At 34.4% G+C, this 20,161-nt stretch overlaps 1 protein-coding gene across 3 annotated transcripts in view; it reads right to left on the bottom strand.

The window, feature by feature from the left end:
- The window catches only part of GKAP1 (G kinase anchoring protein 1), an 87,698-nt gene that overhangs the window by 4,285 nt on the left and 63,252 nt on the right, over positions 1 to 20,161 (bottom strand). For 2 of the 3 annotated variants that reach the window (XM_040244484.1, XM_040244493.1), the window contains 3 exons: positions 18,313 to 18,465; positions 5,700 to 5,801; positions 1,924 to 1,987 (listed from right to left, as the gene is read on the bottom strand). In XM_040244484.1, the coding sequence (XP_040100418.1) occupies positions 1,924 to 1,987; positions 5,700 to 5,801; positions 18,313 to 18,465 (319 nt within the window). The remainder of the gene's footprint in view (positions 1 to 1,923; positions 1,988 to 5,699; positions 5,802 to 18,312; positions 18,466 to 20,161) is intronic. The other variant, XM_040244502.1, reaches the window with a different exon arrangement.

Below are 20,161 nucleotides of genomic sequence, written 5' to 3' on the forward strand. Positions count from 1 at the left end.
ATTTTAACTAGTTTTTCTGTAATGCTTTTTTGTGTTTCAAAGAGACTGATACAGAGAACAACTTGAACATAACATGAACTGTATACTTGTTTTAAGCACAATTTCATGAACACAGAAAACTGCAGCCATGCACACACCTGAAATTAATTATCAGCTATTTCAGTTCACTATGTCAAGAACCACACTACTTTCCATCATTCCATCACTTAATAATAACAAACACAAGCTGCAACCCTTCTGAAACCAACTTCTACAGTAAACTTCAGGTTGTCTTCAAAGTAAAGTGCCATATTTATTATAGTATTTATGTGTTTAACCATTTTAACATGAATAAAACTGTTACCTTTTTAATTAAGTTCCCAATTTTTTTCATGTGTCATTGATGAAACCTTTAAATGTTGTATGCTAATTCCATTTTTTGTATAAATTCTGTGGTCTTTAACTGTATGATTTTGTAAAGGTTAGTGATTTTTAGGAACACATATTGTTATTATAATAGAACTGACTATATTTACATTTATATTATAAATGCTAATGTCTATACTCTAACGTACTGTATTTTTCATGTAATAGTTCTATATAAAATTATTCTACTTGGACAACTTATAGTATGGAGTATGGACACCGATATTACTTATGGTAGCCATTTTAGTCTATTTTTGAGAGTAAGTTTTTATCAGTTAACTTTCTCACTTTTCACAATTGTTTCCCTAAGGAATATTACTTTATTTTTACATATTTAAAAATCATACATCCAGTATTCAATGATATCCTTAATTTCTTCAATTAGAAATGTATCTTGTAAACATTATTTTTTTTTCATACCGTTATTCATTAAATGATCCACATGGAGCTCAGTGATATGCATAAATCTAAATTCATCTCAGGATGTTGATATCTAACTGTTCAAATAATGTCATTTCCCATTATTATTTAACTTCTATTTTATCATAGTTAAGCTGTGTAACAGTTAAGTTACATTATAAAAATAGTAAAATTTTAAAAAATGTTTGACTCTACTTTAAGACTATCTATTCTATTCAATTGGACAGGATTTCTGGTTTTTACTCATATTGTTTTAATAACTGCTATTTAATATAGTTTAAATTTTGGTTGGACAATTCCACTCCCAATATCTTCATATCTGAAACAATTTTAGGTATCTTGTTTACTTATCTTTTAAGGTGTGCTTCATAAACTCTTAATTTCTTAAGTGCTATACAGTACTCACAGGAGCTATATTTGGGATTTCATTAACATTTGTAAACAAGGGAAATTGTTATACTTAATTTCATCTATATAAAACATTTTCTCATCTATTCATGTCTTTATGTCTTATATGGTTCATCATTTTCTTTTACAAATTTAATACACACTTATTCTTAATGTAAATTTTTCACAGAGCTTTCAAGATCAATGCTATTTGGTATACATATTCAGAAATGCAGCTGATTTGGGGAGTTTCATATAACATCAACTTTACTAATGTTATTATCTCTAGTCATTTTTGATTGAGTTCCTTGGCTTCCTACTCGTGATCTATAGGCAAAAGTTTAGAGTGGCCACTAAAATATGAAGAGTTGGGGCAGGGAGACAGGGGAGAAGGAGAAGCTGAAATGATGATAGGCCTTCTCCTCTATTAAGAAATAGAATCTTAAGAAAATGTTATTCCTGTTTTCCCTCTAAATGTAGTCCAATAATTTATAAGAACTGAAATTTCAAGAGTTTCTTACCTCAATAGTTGTAAACTTGTATAATACTAAGGTGCTGTAAGAGAGACTTGTAATCATAAAATTATCAAGAATAATCCAGTTTGTACCACTTTGGGAAACCTTTTTATTTTGTTGAGTTAATAAATCATATATCTTGGAAAGTTATCTTCAAATATTTTTAAGATTAATTCTAAAAACAGAAATCACTTACTTTCACCTTCCTGAAGCATTTTCAATAACTGTGCATTTCTTGCCTTTACTTCTTTATACTTTGCCTAATAATCAAATAAAAAGATTTAATTTTTTAAAAAGTATATCATGTGATAAATGCCTTATTACCAATTTATGGAGCTATGAATTCTAGACTTGCTCAAAGACATAAATTACTTCTGAAAGAACCAAGATGAAGGAAAATGTATTTAAAAATATTATTTAAATCCCCAGTATAATAATATATATATCAATATTATAGGTGACTGAATAAATAGAGTAGGATAAAAGTGGAGAAAAGAGAATAAAACTAAATTTTTCTGAAGAGTCATTTTTCTTCCTTGAATAAAATCCTTATACAATTCAAAATAATTACATGAAAACAAAAAGAAAAATGATGCACAGTTCTATACAGTACTATACTAGAACTCTCTGTTCTTTTCTATAACTGCCACTGTTCAATATGTGACTACTAACTACTAGAAACGTAGCCAGTGTTACTGAGAAAATTACTTTTAATTGTTTTCAGTTTTATTAAATTTTTAATTGATTTAACCTTTACTTATACAAATTAAAAATTTTATTTTTATTTAAAATTCATGTAGCATATTAATTTTATAACACATGTAGTGGTTACTGTACAGTACAGTTCTATATTTGATCAATTAAGGCTTTACTAATCTTTTGTTATTTCATTAACTAAATACTGTTAAAATAATTTTGGGCTGAAATGAGTAATCTACTGAAATATCTTTCAGTTATTTTCAACTTTTAAAAAATGGCTTAATTTCTTTTCAAACTACACAAATGACACAGTTATACATTATAAACAATTTAGGAATTGTATTCCCACATTAACATCAAGATTCCAGAGAATTTTCCCCCTATAGTACCTTTATTCAACATATAGCACAAACTGAACTATTTATAAATATTTAATAAATTAATACATTAGAGAAAACAATATATTTAATAATTATAGAAATAGAGGAGGTCAAACAATATAGATTAATATAAGAAACTTCTCATTTCTTCTCTCAACATGTACACAGATATGTACAGAAGTTACCAGATTAAAAAATCTTCCTTATAAAACAAATCTGATGTATTTTAAATTAAGTCCAGCAGATGACTTTTACTAAATATTATGTCCAGTAAATTGGTGAGGATAAAGCAATAATGTAAGTCAGCGATACTGCAGACAGCACACTGAATGGAAGAAGCAAGCATAGTGAACATCAAAGGTAGTAGGACTTTTGGACTTTTGAGAAGCTAAGAAATGAAGGAGGGAGACAAGGAGGGAGACAAAAATATGAAGGGGAAAACATACAGTCAATTACAACTATACTCATTATGAATACAGAAATATATCTACTGGGAATATAGTACTGTATCCATTATGAAATTCTCACTCTCAGGGCTTCAATCAATGTTAATATATTATCAAACTGTTTCTTAAGCTCAAGCCTTTGTCCAAGGTTCAGATCAGTGTATATAGGGAGGCATATCTTTAGTTACTCTTCAAGGTCTAAAGCCAGTTCATAAAGGAAAGACTGTAAATGATCAAAATAATCCATGAAAATTCTTTATATTGCTCATAAAAATAACATAGTTTTGCAAATATAATCCTGAACAGGAAATGTATTAATATCTGTGAAAACCTAAAAGTATAAAATCCTAGTACTATGCAATTTATAACAAAGAACATATGGAATATAATGTCCTCATTAGCACTTTTAACTTCATGAAAGAGAACACAAAGTAAATACACATATGTTGTGACTCCACAGTGTCCAACACAGATGTTCAACATCCTGAACATCTATGCCCACATCCACAGCCATTTCAAACTCAACATGTCTAAACACAATCTGTTAGTTCCCATTTCCCAAACCAGTTAAAAATGTGTTCTTCCTCTTAACACTCAATACCTGTTAATTATGTTACCAGATTTGTCTTTATTCCAGGCCTCAGCTATGTGCATTACCTTCCACAAAACAACTCTTAGGTCACTTTCCTTCTAAAACCTTTACTGCCCTCTCCTTGTCTCAAATGCAAATACCTTCATATTCTTACCTCAACTAACATCTCTAATCTCTCCTACAACTTCCCATTTCTCTAAATATCAGCAACAATGCATTTCCTCCCATTCTGTTCCTTTTATGCAATGTTCAGTGTGGGAAAACAATCTCTTTTTTGGGTGAAATCCTTAGCAATTTTCAATAGCAGCAACAGATTCATTCCTGTTTCTAGAACACTCTGTCAAATCTGTCACAAATTCTGCATTGTACTTCAAATTTATTTACATGATTTATCTTCTCCATTAGACTATGAACTTCTTACTAATTCATTTGCACTCACTGTGTCTAACTCCTGGTAAGTGCTCAACAAAAGCAAAATAAAATATAAATGACAAGAAAAGGGAGAAGTGGGTGAAGTTCAGGAGGGTTTTTAACAGGAATGATTCTTAAAGGCACGAGTATAAAAGGAAGGGAAATGTAAGAACCGTCAGAGCTGGAACCTGACATTTTTTTCTTCATACAAGGCCCAGAAAAGCACCTGGTATATTATAGGCATTCAACAAATAATTGTTGAGTGAAGAAATATTAGTTCAAAAAAAGAATTCTACTTGAGATGAATAAGAGATTTTTTTTTAAAGCCTGAGAAAGGAGAAGAGTACTAGTTCTGTGGTTAAAATAAACTGTATAAATAATATGTGTTGGTGAGGGTATGAAGAAACTGGTAACCTTATGCATTGCTGGGGGAAAAGTAACATGGTGCAACTGCTACGGAAAAGTCTGATGGTTCCTTAAAAAGTTAAACAGAATTACCACATGAATTGAGAGAGTAGCACTGACATTATATACACTATCTTGTGTAAAACAGATAGCTAGTGGGAAGCTGTTACTTAGCGTAGGGAGCACAGCGTAGTGCTCTGTGATGACCAAGAAGGGTGGGATGGAGGCATGCTTAAGAGGGAGGGTATGTATGTATACATATAGCTGATTCACACTGTTGCACAGCAGAAACTAACACAACATTGTAAAGCAATTATAATCCAATTAAAAACATTTAAAAATTTTTTTAAAGTTAAACACAGAATTACCATATGATTCAACAATTCTATATACCAAAAGAAAGGAAAGCAAGGACTCAGATACTTAGTATCAATGTTCATGGCTATATTATTCACAATAGCCAAAAGGTGGAAACAATATGAGTGTCCATCAACAGATGAATAAAAAAGAGTGGTATAAACACACAGTGAAGTATTATTCAGCCAGAAAAACGAATGAAGTTCTGATATATAGTATAACATGGATATACATGTTGAAAACATTATGGCAAGTGAAGACAGACAGACCACAAAAGGACAAATATCATGATTCCACTTATATGAAGTACCTAGAACAGGCAAATGCACAGAGATTAGAGGTCAAGGACTGCAGTACAAGGAAAAATAGGGAGTTCAATGGGTACAGAGTTTCTGTTTGGGATGATGAAAATGTTCTGGAAACAGATAGTGGTGATGGTTATACAACACTTGCTGCCACTGAATTATATGCTTAAAAATGGTCAAAATGGCAATTTTAATGTTATACCTATTTTACTATGATAAAAATATATTATCATTCAGATTATATATAATCAATGAGCTAAAAACCTAAATAGCAGATAGTATTTCTATCAAATATTAAACATATTTGCATATAATAAAAACAGAAAATGTACAAATTTATAGAATTTTTTAGCTTACAACACTAAATATATACAAACCTCCCACTGAGCAATCACATTTTTCAGCTTCTGGATTTCAGCATCTTTTCTTTCAAGTTCCAACTTTAATCTTTCAATTCTTCCATCTTTTAGAACTACTTCCTAAACAGGGAAAACAACATTTTAGAACTAAGACAGTTTTGTCAAGTCTGATTTACAATATCCTTTACGAAAGGTTTAACAGGAAAAAAAATCACAATTTTAATTCATTTTCTAAAGCAACCTAAACTGTTAACTACATTTCCACTTGTACTCAATTTTAAAACTGTAACTGTGGACAGTACAAGCAAATAAGATATTTATGCCTAATCTCAAACTACAAATGTAATCTAGAACAATATGAGAGCTTTGAAATATTTCCATCCTGGAATAAACATACTAAAAGTGGTTTGTGACAAGTTGTTATTAGTTTATCTTAAAAACCTAAAAGAACTGAAAACTTATGAGAAAAGTACAAAACAAATAATAATACAAAACCCCAAATTAGTTTTTTTTACTATATCATCAATTAACACATATACGATATAGTAAGAAAAAACATTTTATCCTGACAGCAATTAAAAAAAAAAATCCTAAGAATAAAATTTAGTAATTTTCAGGATCAATGAATGGTAAAATATTGAAAAGGATAGAACAAAGAATGTTTGTTGATGGCAATACTAAATATTACTTTATACATTCAATAAAATTACAATAGAGTTTTCTTCTTTGGAACTTAGCAAGATAGTCAAAATTTTATCTGAGAGAATACAGGATAGAAACAAAAGTTAATGCAGTAGAATCTGCCTATCAAGTAATTATATACTATACAGCAAAAATGATTAAAATAGCATGTCATGGTACCTAGGTTGACAAAGCAATGTACCCGAAAAGGAAGTCCAGAAAGAGGTTTGAGAATTTATTATAACCAACTATAACACTTTAAAGTCAGAAAAGACTGAATTACAGAATAATGGTAGGATATGGGACAAATGGCTAACTGGGAAAAATCAAGTTAAATCCCTGCCATCTTAATTTAAATGCAAAAAAAAACAACCAAAAGTCATATTTCATAAGAATATATATTGGTTCTCTTTATCTAATGAGTAACATGGCAACATAATTTTATTCCAAAAATACTCACTGATTCTGTAAAGCAATTATCCTTCAATTTAAAAATAAATAAAACAAAATGCTCATTGAGCACCTAGCTGCTAGGTGCTGGGTATACAACAGTGAACCGAACTGAAAAGATTCGTGCCCTCATGGGATTTGTCTAGTGGAGAAGGCAGATATTACATTATGAAATCCTGAAATTAGAAATTAAGCAATGAAGAAAAGAAACACACTGCTATAAAGGGAATAATGTGGGTTATTCCCTAGTGGATCAGAGAAGCTTTCTCTGAGGTCCTGACACTTTAAAGATGAACCTTGAGTGACTGGGTTGGAACTGCCTAAGTAAAAAGTGGAGGGAGGTAAGAGCCTTCCAGGTAGAAAGAAGAGCATGTATTAATATAAAGGCCCTGAGGCAGAAAAGAGCTAGAGCGTTTGAAGGCTAGTAAAGAGGCAAGCATGGTTGAAGCCTAGAGAAAAACATGACAGTATAATATGATTTTGGAAAAAAAAAAAATGTGGATCAAAATTAGCAATATACATACTATTTAATGGCCCAGGAAACTCATTAATAGGAATTTATCTAAATAGATAAGCGAGGCCCAGGAATCTACTTCTAGGAATTCATCTAAATAGATAAGTGAGGGGGGAGTATCTATGAGTGTCCATAGAAGATTACCACAAAAAAGTGGAAATCAATTTAATGCCCAACAATAAGGATGGAAATCACCAAATATTATGATGTTTTGTTATTTAGTTGTGAAGTTGTGTCCTACTCTTTTGTGAACCCATGAACTGTACCCACCAGGCACCTCTGTCCATGGATTTCCCAGGCAAGAATACTGGTTTGTGTTGTTACTTTCTTCTCCAAGGGATCTTCCTGACTCAGGGATTGAACCCATGTTATCTGCATTACAGGTGGATTCTTTACCACTGGGCCACCAGTTCAGTCCAGTCGCTCAGTCGTGTCTGACTCTTTGTGATCCCATGAACCGCGGCACACCAGGCCTCCCTATCCATCACCAACTCCCAGAGTTCACCCAAACCCATGTCCGTTGAGTCGGTGATGCCATCCAACCATCTCATTTTTTGTCGTCCCCTTCTCCTCCTGCCCCCAATCCCTCCGAGCATCAGGGTCTTCTCAAATGAGTCAGCTCTTCGCATGAGGTGACCGAAGTATTGGCGTTTCAGCTTCAACATCAGTCCTTCCAATGAACACCCAGGACTGGTTTCCTTTAGGATGGACTGGTTGGATCTCCTTGCAGTCCAAGGGACTCTCAAGAGTCTTCTCCAACACCACAGTTCAAAAGCATCAATTCTTTGGCGCTCAGTTTTCTTTACAGTCCAACTCTCACATCCATACATGACCACTGCAAAAACCATAGCCTTGACTAGATGGACTTTTGTTGGCAAAGTAATGTCTCTGCTTTTCAATATGCTGTCTAGGTTGGTCATAACTTTCCTTACAAGGAGTAAGCCTCTTGTAATTTCATGGCTGCAATCACCATCTGCGGTGATTTTGGAGCCCAGAAAAATAAAATCAGCCACTGTTTCCCCATCTGTTTGCCATGATGTGATGGGATCAGATGCCATGATCTTAGTTTTCTGAATGTTGACCTTTAAGCCAACTCTTTCACTCTCCTCTTTCATTTTCATCAAGAGGCCCTTTAGTTCTTCTTCACTTTGTCATAACGGTGGTGTCATCTACATATCTGAGGTTATTGATATTTCTCCTGGCAATCTGGACTCTGGCTGATGCTTCATCCAGCCCAGCGTTTCTTATGATGTACTCTGCATAGAAGTTAAATAAGCAGGTTGACAATACACAGCCTTGACGTACTCCTTTTCCTATTTGGAACCAGTCTGTTGTTCCATGTCCAATTCTAACTGTTGCTTCCTGACTTGCATACAGGTTTCTCAAGAGACAGGTCAGGTGGTCTGGTATTCCCATCTCTTTCAGAATTTTCCACAGTTTATTGTGATCAACACAGTCAAAGGCTGAGCCACCAGGGAAGCCCAAATATGATAATACAGAATCATAAAATATGGCCCCATGACCCCCAAATTATAATACTACATGCAAAGAAAAAATCCTAGAAGGATATACAACACCACTTTTAACACTCTCTTAGAATGTGAGACTATGGAAGATTTCATTTTACTGTTTAAAAATTTCCATTCATCAAAATTGTTTTATACTAAGTATATAATCATTGAATAATATAAAATACTATTTTAATTAAAAAAATGAAACCACTGAAGTATTAACATGAAATCTATACAATATGGGACTTCCCTAGTGGCTCAGACGGCAAAGCGTCTGCCTACAATGCAGGAGACTAGGGTTCAATCCCTGGGTCGGGAAGATCTCCTGGAGAAGGAAATGGCAGCCCACTCCAGTATTCTTGCCTGGAAAATCCCACGGACAGAGAAGCCTGGTAGGCTACAGTCCATGGGGTTGCAAAGAGTCGGACATGACTGAGCGACTTCACTTTCAGTTTCTATATAATATGAATAGCTATAATCTTTGAATAAGAAAGCCCTTCTGCTTCACAAGTGAATTCTACCAAAAATTTAAAGAAGCGCTAACACCTATCCTACTCAAACTCTTCCAAAAATTGCAGAGGAAGGTAAACTGCCAAACTCATTCTATGAGGCCACCATCACCCTAATACCAAAACCAGACAAAGATGCCACGAAAAAAAGAAAACTACAGGCCAATATCACTGATGAACATAGATGCAAAAATCCTTAACAAAATTCTAGCAATCAGAATCCAACAACATATTAAAAAGATCATATACCATGACCAAGTGGGCTTTATCCCAGGGATGCAAGGATTCTTCAATATCCACAAATAAATGAATGTACTATACCACATTAACAAATTGAAAAATAAAAGCCATATGATTATCTCAATAGATACAGACAAAGCCTTTGACAAAATTCAACATCCATTTATGATAAAAACTCTCCAAAAAGCAAGAACAGAAGGAACATACCTCAACATAATAAAAGCTATATATGACAAACTCACAGCAAACATTATCCTCAATGGTGAAAAATTGAAAGCATTTCCCCTCAAGTCAGGAACAAGACAAGGGTGCCCACTCTCACCACTACTATTCAACATAGTTTTGGAACTTTTAGCCACAGCAATCAGAGAAGAAAAAGAAATAAAAGGAATCCAGATTGGAAAGAAGTAGTAAAACTCTCACTGTTTGCAAATGGCATGATCCTTTATGTAGAAGACCCTAAAGTCACCACCAGAAAATTACTAGACCTAATCAATGCATATAGTAAAGTTGCAGAATATAAAATTAACACACAGAAATCCCTCATATTCCTATACAATAATAATGAGAAAACAGAGAAATTAAGGAAACAATTCCATTTACCACTGCAATGAAAAGAATAAAATACTTAGGAATAAATCTACCAGGCGAGCAGACAAGAGGAGATACCCTACGTCCAAGGTCAGTAGCTGCGGCTGTGAGGAGATACCCCACGTCCAAGGTAAGAGAAACCCCAGTAAGACAGTAGGTGGTGAGAGACGGCATCAGAGGGCAGACACAGTGAAACCACAATCACAGAAAACTAATCAATCTAATCACATGGACCACAGCCTTATCTAATTCAATGAAACTATGAGGCATGCTGTGTAGGGCCACCCAAGACAGACAGATCATGGTGGAGAGTTCTGAGAAAATGTGGTCTACTGGAGAAGGGAATGGCAAACCACTTCAGTATTCTTGCCTTGAGAACCCCATGAACAGTATGAAAAGGCAAAAAGATAGGACACTGAAAGATGAACTCCCCAGGTTGATAGGTGCCCAATATGCTACTGGAGATCAGTGGAGAAATAACTCCAGAAAGAATGAAGGGATGGAGCCAAAGCAAAAGCAACACCCAGTTGTGGGTGTGACTGGTGATAGAAGCAAGGTCTGATGCTGTAAAGAGCAATATCAGAGGAATCTGGAATGTTAGGTCCATGAATCAAGGCAAATTGGAAGTGGTCAAACAGGAGATGGCAAGAGTGAAAGTCGACACTTTAGGAATAAGCAACTTAAAATGGACTGGAATGGGTGAATTTAATGCAGATGACCATTATATCTACCACTGTTGGCAAGAACCCCTTAGAAGAAATGGAGTAGCCATCATAGTCAACAAGAGTCCGAAATGCAGTACTGGGATGCAATCTCAAAAATGACAGAATGATCTCTGTTCGTTTCCAAGGCAAACCATTCAATATCATGGTAATCCAAGTCTATGCCCCAACCAGTAACGCTGAAGAAGCTGAAGTTGAATGGTTCTATGAAGACCTACAAGACCTTTTCGAACTAACACCCCCAAAAAGATGCCCTTTTCATTATAGGGGACTGGCATGCAAAAGCACGAAGTCAAGAAACACCTGAAGTTACCAGCAAATTTGGCCTTGGAGTACAGAATGAAGCAGGGCAAAGGCTAATAAGAGTTTTGCCAAGAGAACGCACTGGTCATAACAAACCCCCTCTTCCAACAACATAAGAGAAGACTCTACACATGGACATCACCAGCTGGCCAACACCAAAATCAGAGTGATTATATTCTTTGCAGCCAAAGATGGAGAAGCTCTATACAGTCAGCAAAAACAAGAATGGGAGCTGACTGTAGCTCAGACCAGAAACTCCTTATTGCCAAATTCAGACAGAAATTGAAGAAAATAGGGAAAACCACTAGACCACTCAGGTATGACCTAAATCAAGTCCCTTATGATTATACAGTGGAAGTGAGAAATAGATTTAAGGGTCTAGATCTGATAGCCAGAGTGCCTGATGAACTACGGACGGAGGTTCGTGACACTGTACAGGAGACAGGGATCAAGACCATCCCCAAGAAAAAAAATGCAAAAAAGCAAAATGGCTGTTGGAGGAGGCCTTACAAATAGCTGAAAAAAGAAGAGAAGTGAAAGGTAAAGGAGAAAAGGAAAGGTATACCCATTTGAATGCAGAGTTCCAAAGAATAGCAAGGAGAGATAAGAAAGCCTTCCTCAGTGATCAGTGCAAAGAAATAGAGGAAAACAATAGAATGGGAAAGACTAGAGATCTCTTCAAGAAAATTAGAACTACCAAGGGAACATTTCATGCAACGATGGGCTCAATAAAAGACAAAAATGGTATGGACCTAACAGAAACAGAAGATATTAAGAAGAGGTGGTAAGAACACACAGAAGAACTATACAAAAATGATCTTCATGACCCAGATAACCATGATGGTGTGATCACTCACCTAGAGCCAGACATCCTGGAATGTGAAGTCAAATGGGCCTTGGGAAGCATCACTATGAACAAAGCCAGTATAGGTGATGGAATTCCAGTTGAGCTATTTCAAATCCTAAAAGATGATGCTGTGAAAGTGCTGCACTCAATATGCCAGCAAATTTGGAAAACTCAGCAGTGGCCACAGGACTGGAAAAGGTCAGTGTTCATTCTAATCCAAAAGAAAGGCAATGCCAAAGAATGTTCAAACTACTGTACAATTGCACTCATCTAACATGCGAGCAAAGTAATGCTCAAAATTCTCCATGCCAGGTTTCAATAGTATGTGAACTGTGAACTTCCAGATGTTAAAGCTGGATTTAGAAAAGGCAGAGGAACCAGAGATCAAATTGGCAACATCCACTGGATAATCAAGAAAGAAGAGAGCTCCAGAAAAACATCTACTTCTGCTTTATTGAATATGCCAAAACCTTTGACTGTGTGGATCACAATGTAACTGTGGAAGTTTTTCAAAGAGATCGGAATACCAGACTACCTGACCTGCCTCTTAAGAAATCTGTATGGAGGTCCAGAAGCAACAGTTAGAATTGGTCATTGAACAACCAACTGGTTCCAAATAGGGAAAGGAGTACATCAAGCCTGTATATTGTCACCCTGCTTATTTAACTGTGAGAATTAGATGAAATAATAAATTTAAGTACTTAATATCTAGCAAATATATATTAAGCCCTCAAATATTTATTTTTGCATTATAAGTTCTTCACTTAGCTATTTCTAACTAAGCTATTCACTTAGTTATTTCTAGAATTTTTACAACAAATGGCACTTTTTAAAACAGAAAATCTTACTGTTATAAGGTACACTCATTTTTTATGAAGTGTTATATTTCATTAAATAAAGTTTAAAATTATCTTCTAAATGGACTATACTAAAATGAAAATAAAAAGGTATATAAATCTATGTCCACAAGGGATCTGTAGTCTACAAACAACAAATAAAAATGTGCTGTGTGAAATGTGCCATAAGAAAACCAAAATGCTACAGGATATAGAGAAAAAAGGAAAGATCATATCCAGGTTTTCTGTGTTTGGGGCTGGAACAGGGAAATGAGAAAAAACATCAGGGTAGATGACATGTGAAATGAACCTTGAGCAAAGCTGGGAACGATTCAGCATTGTGACAGGAGTGCTCTGATCTGGCTAGAAGAAAAAACTGGAAAGAGTATGACTAAAGTTATTTAGGCTGAAGCTACACTGTAGAACAATGTTTTCAAACTTATTTGACGAGACCCACGTTAAGGAATGTTTTACATCATGACTCAATACATAAACATGTCAGTGTATGTATATATATTTGTATTTATATATATAAACATATGTACACTGGAACAAATGTCATAAAATATGAAAAGATGTCATATATGCTGATGACTTTTTTTTGAGAGTGCTAGTAGCAACCTACTAAATTTATTTTGGGATTGGTTAAATGGATTGGGACTCTTCATTTGAAAAGCTTGAGGGCTTTAGTGAATGATTCAACAGCCACTGAAGCTTAAGTACATGGTGTGGCAGGATGGAAGTCTTACTCTTTAAAAAGTCATCTATTAACAGTGTATAAGATAAATTACCTAGAATTAGAAGGCAGGAGGCAGGAAGTCTTATTAGGTTACTGAAATAATACCAGTAAGAGATAATGAGATTCTAAATAAGAGAAATGTAAAGTGGAAGAGAAGATATATCTGAGAACTATTTCAGAGATTAAAAATTCCCAAACTTTGAGAAACAGAAAAGTGAAAACGGAGATTCACAGTCAGAATATCTGGATAAAATGACAAAACCCCAAACAGAAATGATGAAGTCAAGTTGAATGCTTGGTTTGGGAAGTAAATGATGACCTCAAGTTTCAGCATAGTGAGCCTAAGGTATTTATGGAACAACAGAGTGAAATACGCTACAAAGGCAGTTAATAAAACAGAGCACTAAAGACCATTAGAGGGAATGCCAGTGAAGCTGTGGGCTTCCCTGGTGGCTCAGACGGTAAAGAGCCCACCTGCAATGTAGGAGACCTGGGTTCGATCCCTGGGTCAGGGAGATCCCCTGGAGAAGGGATTGGCTACCCACTTCAGTATTTTTGCCTGGAGAATCCCATGGACAGAGGAGCCTGATGGGCTACAGAGTCCATGGGGTCACAAAGTTGGACACGACTGAAGTGAGTCAGCATGCATACACACGCACACACAAACACATACAACGAAGCTGTGGCGAAGTTAGTAACTTCATATCCTGCTGCCAGAAGACAATGTTGATACATATCAAGAGCAATACAGGTGTTTACATGCTTTGATGCAACTACTATTTTTAAGAATATATTTATTCCAAGGACAAATTCATCAAAAAAGTAAATAAATGAATATATTCAATGAATACCAGGTGACCAATTCTAAACAACCTAGATGTTCAGTAATAGGGTAGTAGGGCTTCTCTGGTGGTCCAGTGATTAAGAATCTGCCTGCCAATGCAGATGACATGGGTTTGATCCCTGGTCTGGGAAGATCTCAAATGCCTTGGAACAACTAAACCAGTGTGCCATAACTACTGAGCCTGTGCCCTAGGTCCTTGGTACAACTACTAAGCCCAAGTACCTAAAGCCTGTGCCCTGCAGAAGAAAAGCCACCACAATGAGAAGCCTGCGCACCATAGGGTTACAAACAGTAACCCCTGCTCATTGCAACTAGAGAAAGCCCATGTGTGCAGTAACAAAGACCCAGCAGAGCCAAAATAAATAAAACAATAAACCTTAAAAAAAAAACTTACAGAAAATAGTTAAAAAAAATAGTAATGAACAATTACAGAATGTTGACTTGACAGAATATAACTACAGTTTAGAAAAGGGGCCACAAAAACTATATTCCTTATTGTTAGTTATTTTAAAAATACCTATGCATGTAGTGTTTTAAAAGTACTATACAAAATGTATAGTACTGGAAAAGTACTATACAAAAATGAAACCAAATGTTAAAGACTGATTGAATTAGCGTGGATGTATTTTTCACCTTTAAAAATTTCTGGTACACTAATACACAGTTTAAAATGATTTTAATGTTTGCAAAAAGGGTTTCCCTGAAAAAGGAGTGTGAGGAGGAGAGGAAGGAGGTAGATAAAAAAAGAGTATTTTTAAATGGCCTCAAATATTCCTTTTCCCCCCACTACACTCAATGACATGACAAAATACTCAGCTTTTTTACTTATGAAAAATTTTACATGTGCCAAAGAATATGTAAATTGACATGACAAGTAAAAAGAAAAATAAACTAATATGCAGATTATGTAAACATTACCAATATTTTGGCATCCCCCACATTTCTCTCCCCAATTGTATTCTTTTCCCCCATTGCTAAGACTATCCTCTGTTATGAATTTGTGTCACTCTCTTCATTATTAATAGTCTTTTACAACATACAGATGTATCCCTGAGCAATCAGTTAAACTTTCTATTTTTTGAAATTTATATAAACTGTATCAAACTATTACTATTTGGTGACTTGCTTATTTCATTAAAGATTATGTTTTTGATATTCATTCATGTTGTTATGTATTGCTATAACTCATTCATTTCTTCTACTGACTTTGTTGTCACAAACAACTGAGCTTGAATCATTCTTCTTGAAGATGTCTCCAGGGTTTAATCTAAGGCAGAATTTCTAGAACACACAGTCCACCCATCATCTTCAACTGTGAAAGTTAATGCCACATTGTTCTCCAAAATGGCTACACCAAGTGACAGTACTACTAGTAATCTGTTCTTGCTCTTCTACATCCTCACCATACTGCCTATTGTCTGATTCCCATCACTAGTCTTCACCTTCCTTCAGTTATTCCTAGGCACTGCAGTGAAATTAATATTACCATGTAGAATTTTGTCTTCTGCTCAAAAACTTTAAAAAATTCTTTTTTATCTCCTGACTAAATCATAAATCAGGCTTTTAAGTCCTCCATAATCCTTCCAAACCCACTGTGCCAAACTTATACTACACTCAATGAATCTTGTCTTAAACTGGTTTATACTTGACTGCCTCAATCCTTTTATTCATGGCATTCCAGCTTCTCCTCCCTCACCTCCGCATGTTCAAATTCTACTGTCCTTTAAATTCCAATTCAAAAATTATTTTCTCCTAAGAAAGCCATCTCTCATCTCTATTCCTATGAATTACCTTTTTTTGACTTTCCACTTTTCCTACCTTGTACAAAAACAATGATCTTTATTAAGCACATGTTGTGTACAAATGCTCTAATATTTTATACCATGATTGCTAACTTTCATAACAATAGTCCATGAAAGGCAGGTAATTTCATTCCAACATAACAGAGCTGACAAGCTGCAGTGCTGTATTTTGTGTTATTAGGCTTCTTTGATTTCAGAGACTATATTCTCTTTCTACTACACTGACTGTCACTTTGACTTTAAAATATCATTAACATTAATTAATAATTTAACTTATGTGTACCCAATTTTGCTCTACAAAAGATGTGAAACACCTAATTACTTGCTTGAGTATATTAATATCATTCTTACAATGATCTGAGATGGCTTAAAGAATAAGATATAAACCACAAAGGGAAAAATCAAAATCAACGTAAAAAGAGGAAACAAATACACTACCTATAAATGTTAACATGGCTGCTTGCATTGTACACAAAATTTGACAGTCAAGGCAACTCAGGAAAACACCAAATTTAATTCAGTGCTAGAAAGGACAAAGCTCACAAGTACCTGAGGGCAGGCAAGGATGTCCCATACTAAGCTGAAAATAAAGTTTCATGTGATACAGTGTTTTTATAAAGCGATATTATTGCTGTATTGGAATAAAAAATTCTTAAGAGTCTGGCTCCGTCTGTGTGTCCTATATAACAACACAGTTTAACTATTTAATTTGTTGAATGACTAAATTTATCAGAGGAAACAAAAAACTAACATCCACTGAAGACAGTAAAAGGATGGAAAATGGGCTTTTCAATGTGAAATAGCCACTGGAAGGAATGAAGTCAGAAAAAAATGAATCAAACCACCATTAAGTAGAAATGAGGATATGGCAAAAGTTACACAGCACTGATTTTCAGAAAAGAATATAAACGGGAAAGAGTATTGTCTAGGAATACCTGGTTAGACAGAAATTAAATTGTAATAGAGAAGGCAGACAGGACTGTGAAAGCAAATGCTGCATACTGACGTGAAGGGAATGCCAGAAAATCAAGGAAGTAAGGGAAAGCGTTCATGGGGACATGACTGAAATTACTTATTACAAGCTCCAGGCTGAGAAGATAGTTACTGATAGACTAGAGGGCAAAAGAAGGTAAAAAACAGATTCATAGTTTAAGAGGAAGTAAAATAGAAGACTGGTGGTTTATGGTGGGAAAAATAAATGCAAACTCAGAGGTCTCTATATGATAATATCTTTTGTTTTGTTTTTTTTTTTTCTGTATTTTTCCAAACAGTATCTTAAAACGTGAGTACCAGTCTTAGCTTGTGAGCCTTACAAAATCAGACTGCAGACCAACTATAGTTTGTAATCCCTGGTTTGCAGGACAAAATTCTAACTTCTTATTTTCATATCAAAAGACATTTATAACTTAATTCCAATTTATTTCTCTAATCATGTTATCCCACACTCACTTAAGTCTTTACTTCTTAGATGCATAATTTTTCAGTTTCCTGAATATTCAGTCTAAAGGCTTTTCATTGCTCTGGGCCATTGCTCTTGCAGCTCCCTTAGGTTTTTCTCTATTTCTCAGTTTATACAGTTATTTGCATTCAACTCCACTGCAAATGTCACTTCTTTATATACCTTTCCCAATTACCCAAGGAGTGGTCTATTACCTTTTCTATTAAAAAAATTTTTTTTTAATTGTTCCTCTCCCTCTTAAATCCTTTATCATGCTGAGTGATATTCTCTTTACAGTCTACTTCCTCCTATCCCTAACTACCCTGAGTGTCCAAGTCAAGGATGGTCTTAACCATCTTGATATTCCCACTCCCCGATACAGATGCCTAACAATACTGAGCACTATAGCACATGCTCAATAAATATTAACCAATTAATGAAGTACCTCACACTTTTTAATATAAATATCTATGTGTAATAATGACTAAGATAATACTCTAAAACTATAGTTTTATACAATCATAACTGAATTCTACTGTTTACATTTTTAAAAAATGAAAAATAATTTCACTGTGATTTTAAGAGAATTTTCTATTTTACATGCCTGGTTGTGTTCATGAGCTGTGTAATTATCTGTTCCTTTATATTCTGTAAGCTGTTCTCTTCTTTTTTCTCTAGTAAGAATTTTATGAACATCATCTTCCAGTCTATTGAAGAATCCTCCATCATGGGACAAAGTCTGAGAAGAACCCAATTCCTGTCAAAAATGAATTAAGATTCACTATCAATCAACACAAAAGTGCACGCATTGAATAAACCTAGTTGGCCACTAGAAGCATGGAAAATGAAAGAAAAATTATAATTAAGAGACAAATCAACCATCTGATTCTTCTCTATCTTCAGGTGATAATCAGCAGAAACACATATGCAAATGTCCTTTTCTTTACATTTTTTGAGTTGGGTAATTGCTTTATTTTAAAATTATTTTTATACATGTACCATACAATTTATCCATTTAATTAATTAGCACAATTATTTTTTAATATACTCAGAGTTGTACAGCCATAACCCATTCAAAAAGTTTCATCAGCCCAAAAAGAAACCCACAACTTACTAGCATCATCTCCCATTCTCTCCTAATTCCTGACCCCTCAGTTGTTCTCTAGGCAACACTGATCTACTTTCTGTCTGTATAGATTTGGCTATTCTGGATATCTGATATAAATGGAATCATATAGTATAAGGTCTTTTGTGACTGACTTCTTTCACTTAGCAAAATGTTTTCAAGGTTCATCCATATTATAGCATCTATCAGCACGTCATTCCTACTGCCAAATAATATCCCATTAATGGATACACCATATTTTATTTCTCCATTCATCAGTTGATGGACATTTGAATTGTTCCTTCTTTTGGGTACCGTGAATATTGCTGCTATAAACATTCATGCAGGTTTTTGTGTGGACATGTTTTCAGATCTCTTATATATCCAGGTATATATCTGTAAGTAGATTTTCTGGGACATATGGTCTGTGTAACCATTTGAAAAACTGCCAAATAGTTTTCCAAAGTGACTGTACTATTTTACAGCCTATCAGTGTACTAGTGAATGAGGGTTCTAATTTCACCACATTCTCACCAACATTTGTTATTATGCATCTCTTTAAATTATAAATACTCCAGTGAGTGAAGTGTGTGTGAATGAGATTCATTGTGGTTCTGAATTGTATTTCTCTGATGGCTAATCGTGCTAAGTATCTTTTCATGTGCTTACTGGACATTGGTATATCATTGTTTACTTAGATATTTTGCCCAAGTTTTAATTGGGTTATTTTTTATTCTGAGTTGCAGGAGTACTTTATATATTCTAAAAACAACATGACTTGCACATACTTTCTCCCATTCTGTGGCTTGTCTTTTCACATTCTTGATGTGAAAAGTATCCTTGGTATCACAGAAGTTTTACTTTTGACAAAATCCAGTTTATCCAAGAAATCACTGACTAACTCAGGGTCACCAAGATTTACTTCTACATTTTCTTCTAAGAGCTTTATAATTTTAGCTCTTACTTTTAAGTTTCTGGGGTATTTTTTTTGTATGATATGAAGAAGGGGTCCAAATTCATTCTTTTGCATGTGGCTACCTAGCATTATTTGTTAAGAAGATTATTATTTCCCTTTGAACTTGTCTTGACATTCTTGTTCAAAATTAATTCAACATAAATATTAAAGCTTCTTTCTAGACTCAACTTTACTCTGTCAACCTACATGTCTACCCTTGTGCCATACCACATTGCCTTAACTATTCTAGCCTTGTATTACTCAAAGTTTTACAGTATATTTGAAAACAATTTTTATATATATTTTACACATGAATGATAAAGAGATGATTTTATCATAATCTACTCAACTATGCAAAATTACAGATTTTATATGTTCTCTAAGAAAAGTATC

This window comes from Oryx dammah, unplaced genomic scaffold, assembly GCF_014754425.2.
Source record: "Oryx dammah isolate SB20612 unplaced genomic scaffold, SCBI_Odam_1.1 HiC_scaffold_1, whole genome shotgun sequence".
Classification (NCBI taxonomy): Eukaryota; Metazoa; Chordata; class Mammalia; order Artiodactyla; family Bovidae; genus Oryx; species Oryx dammah.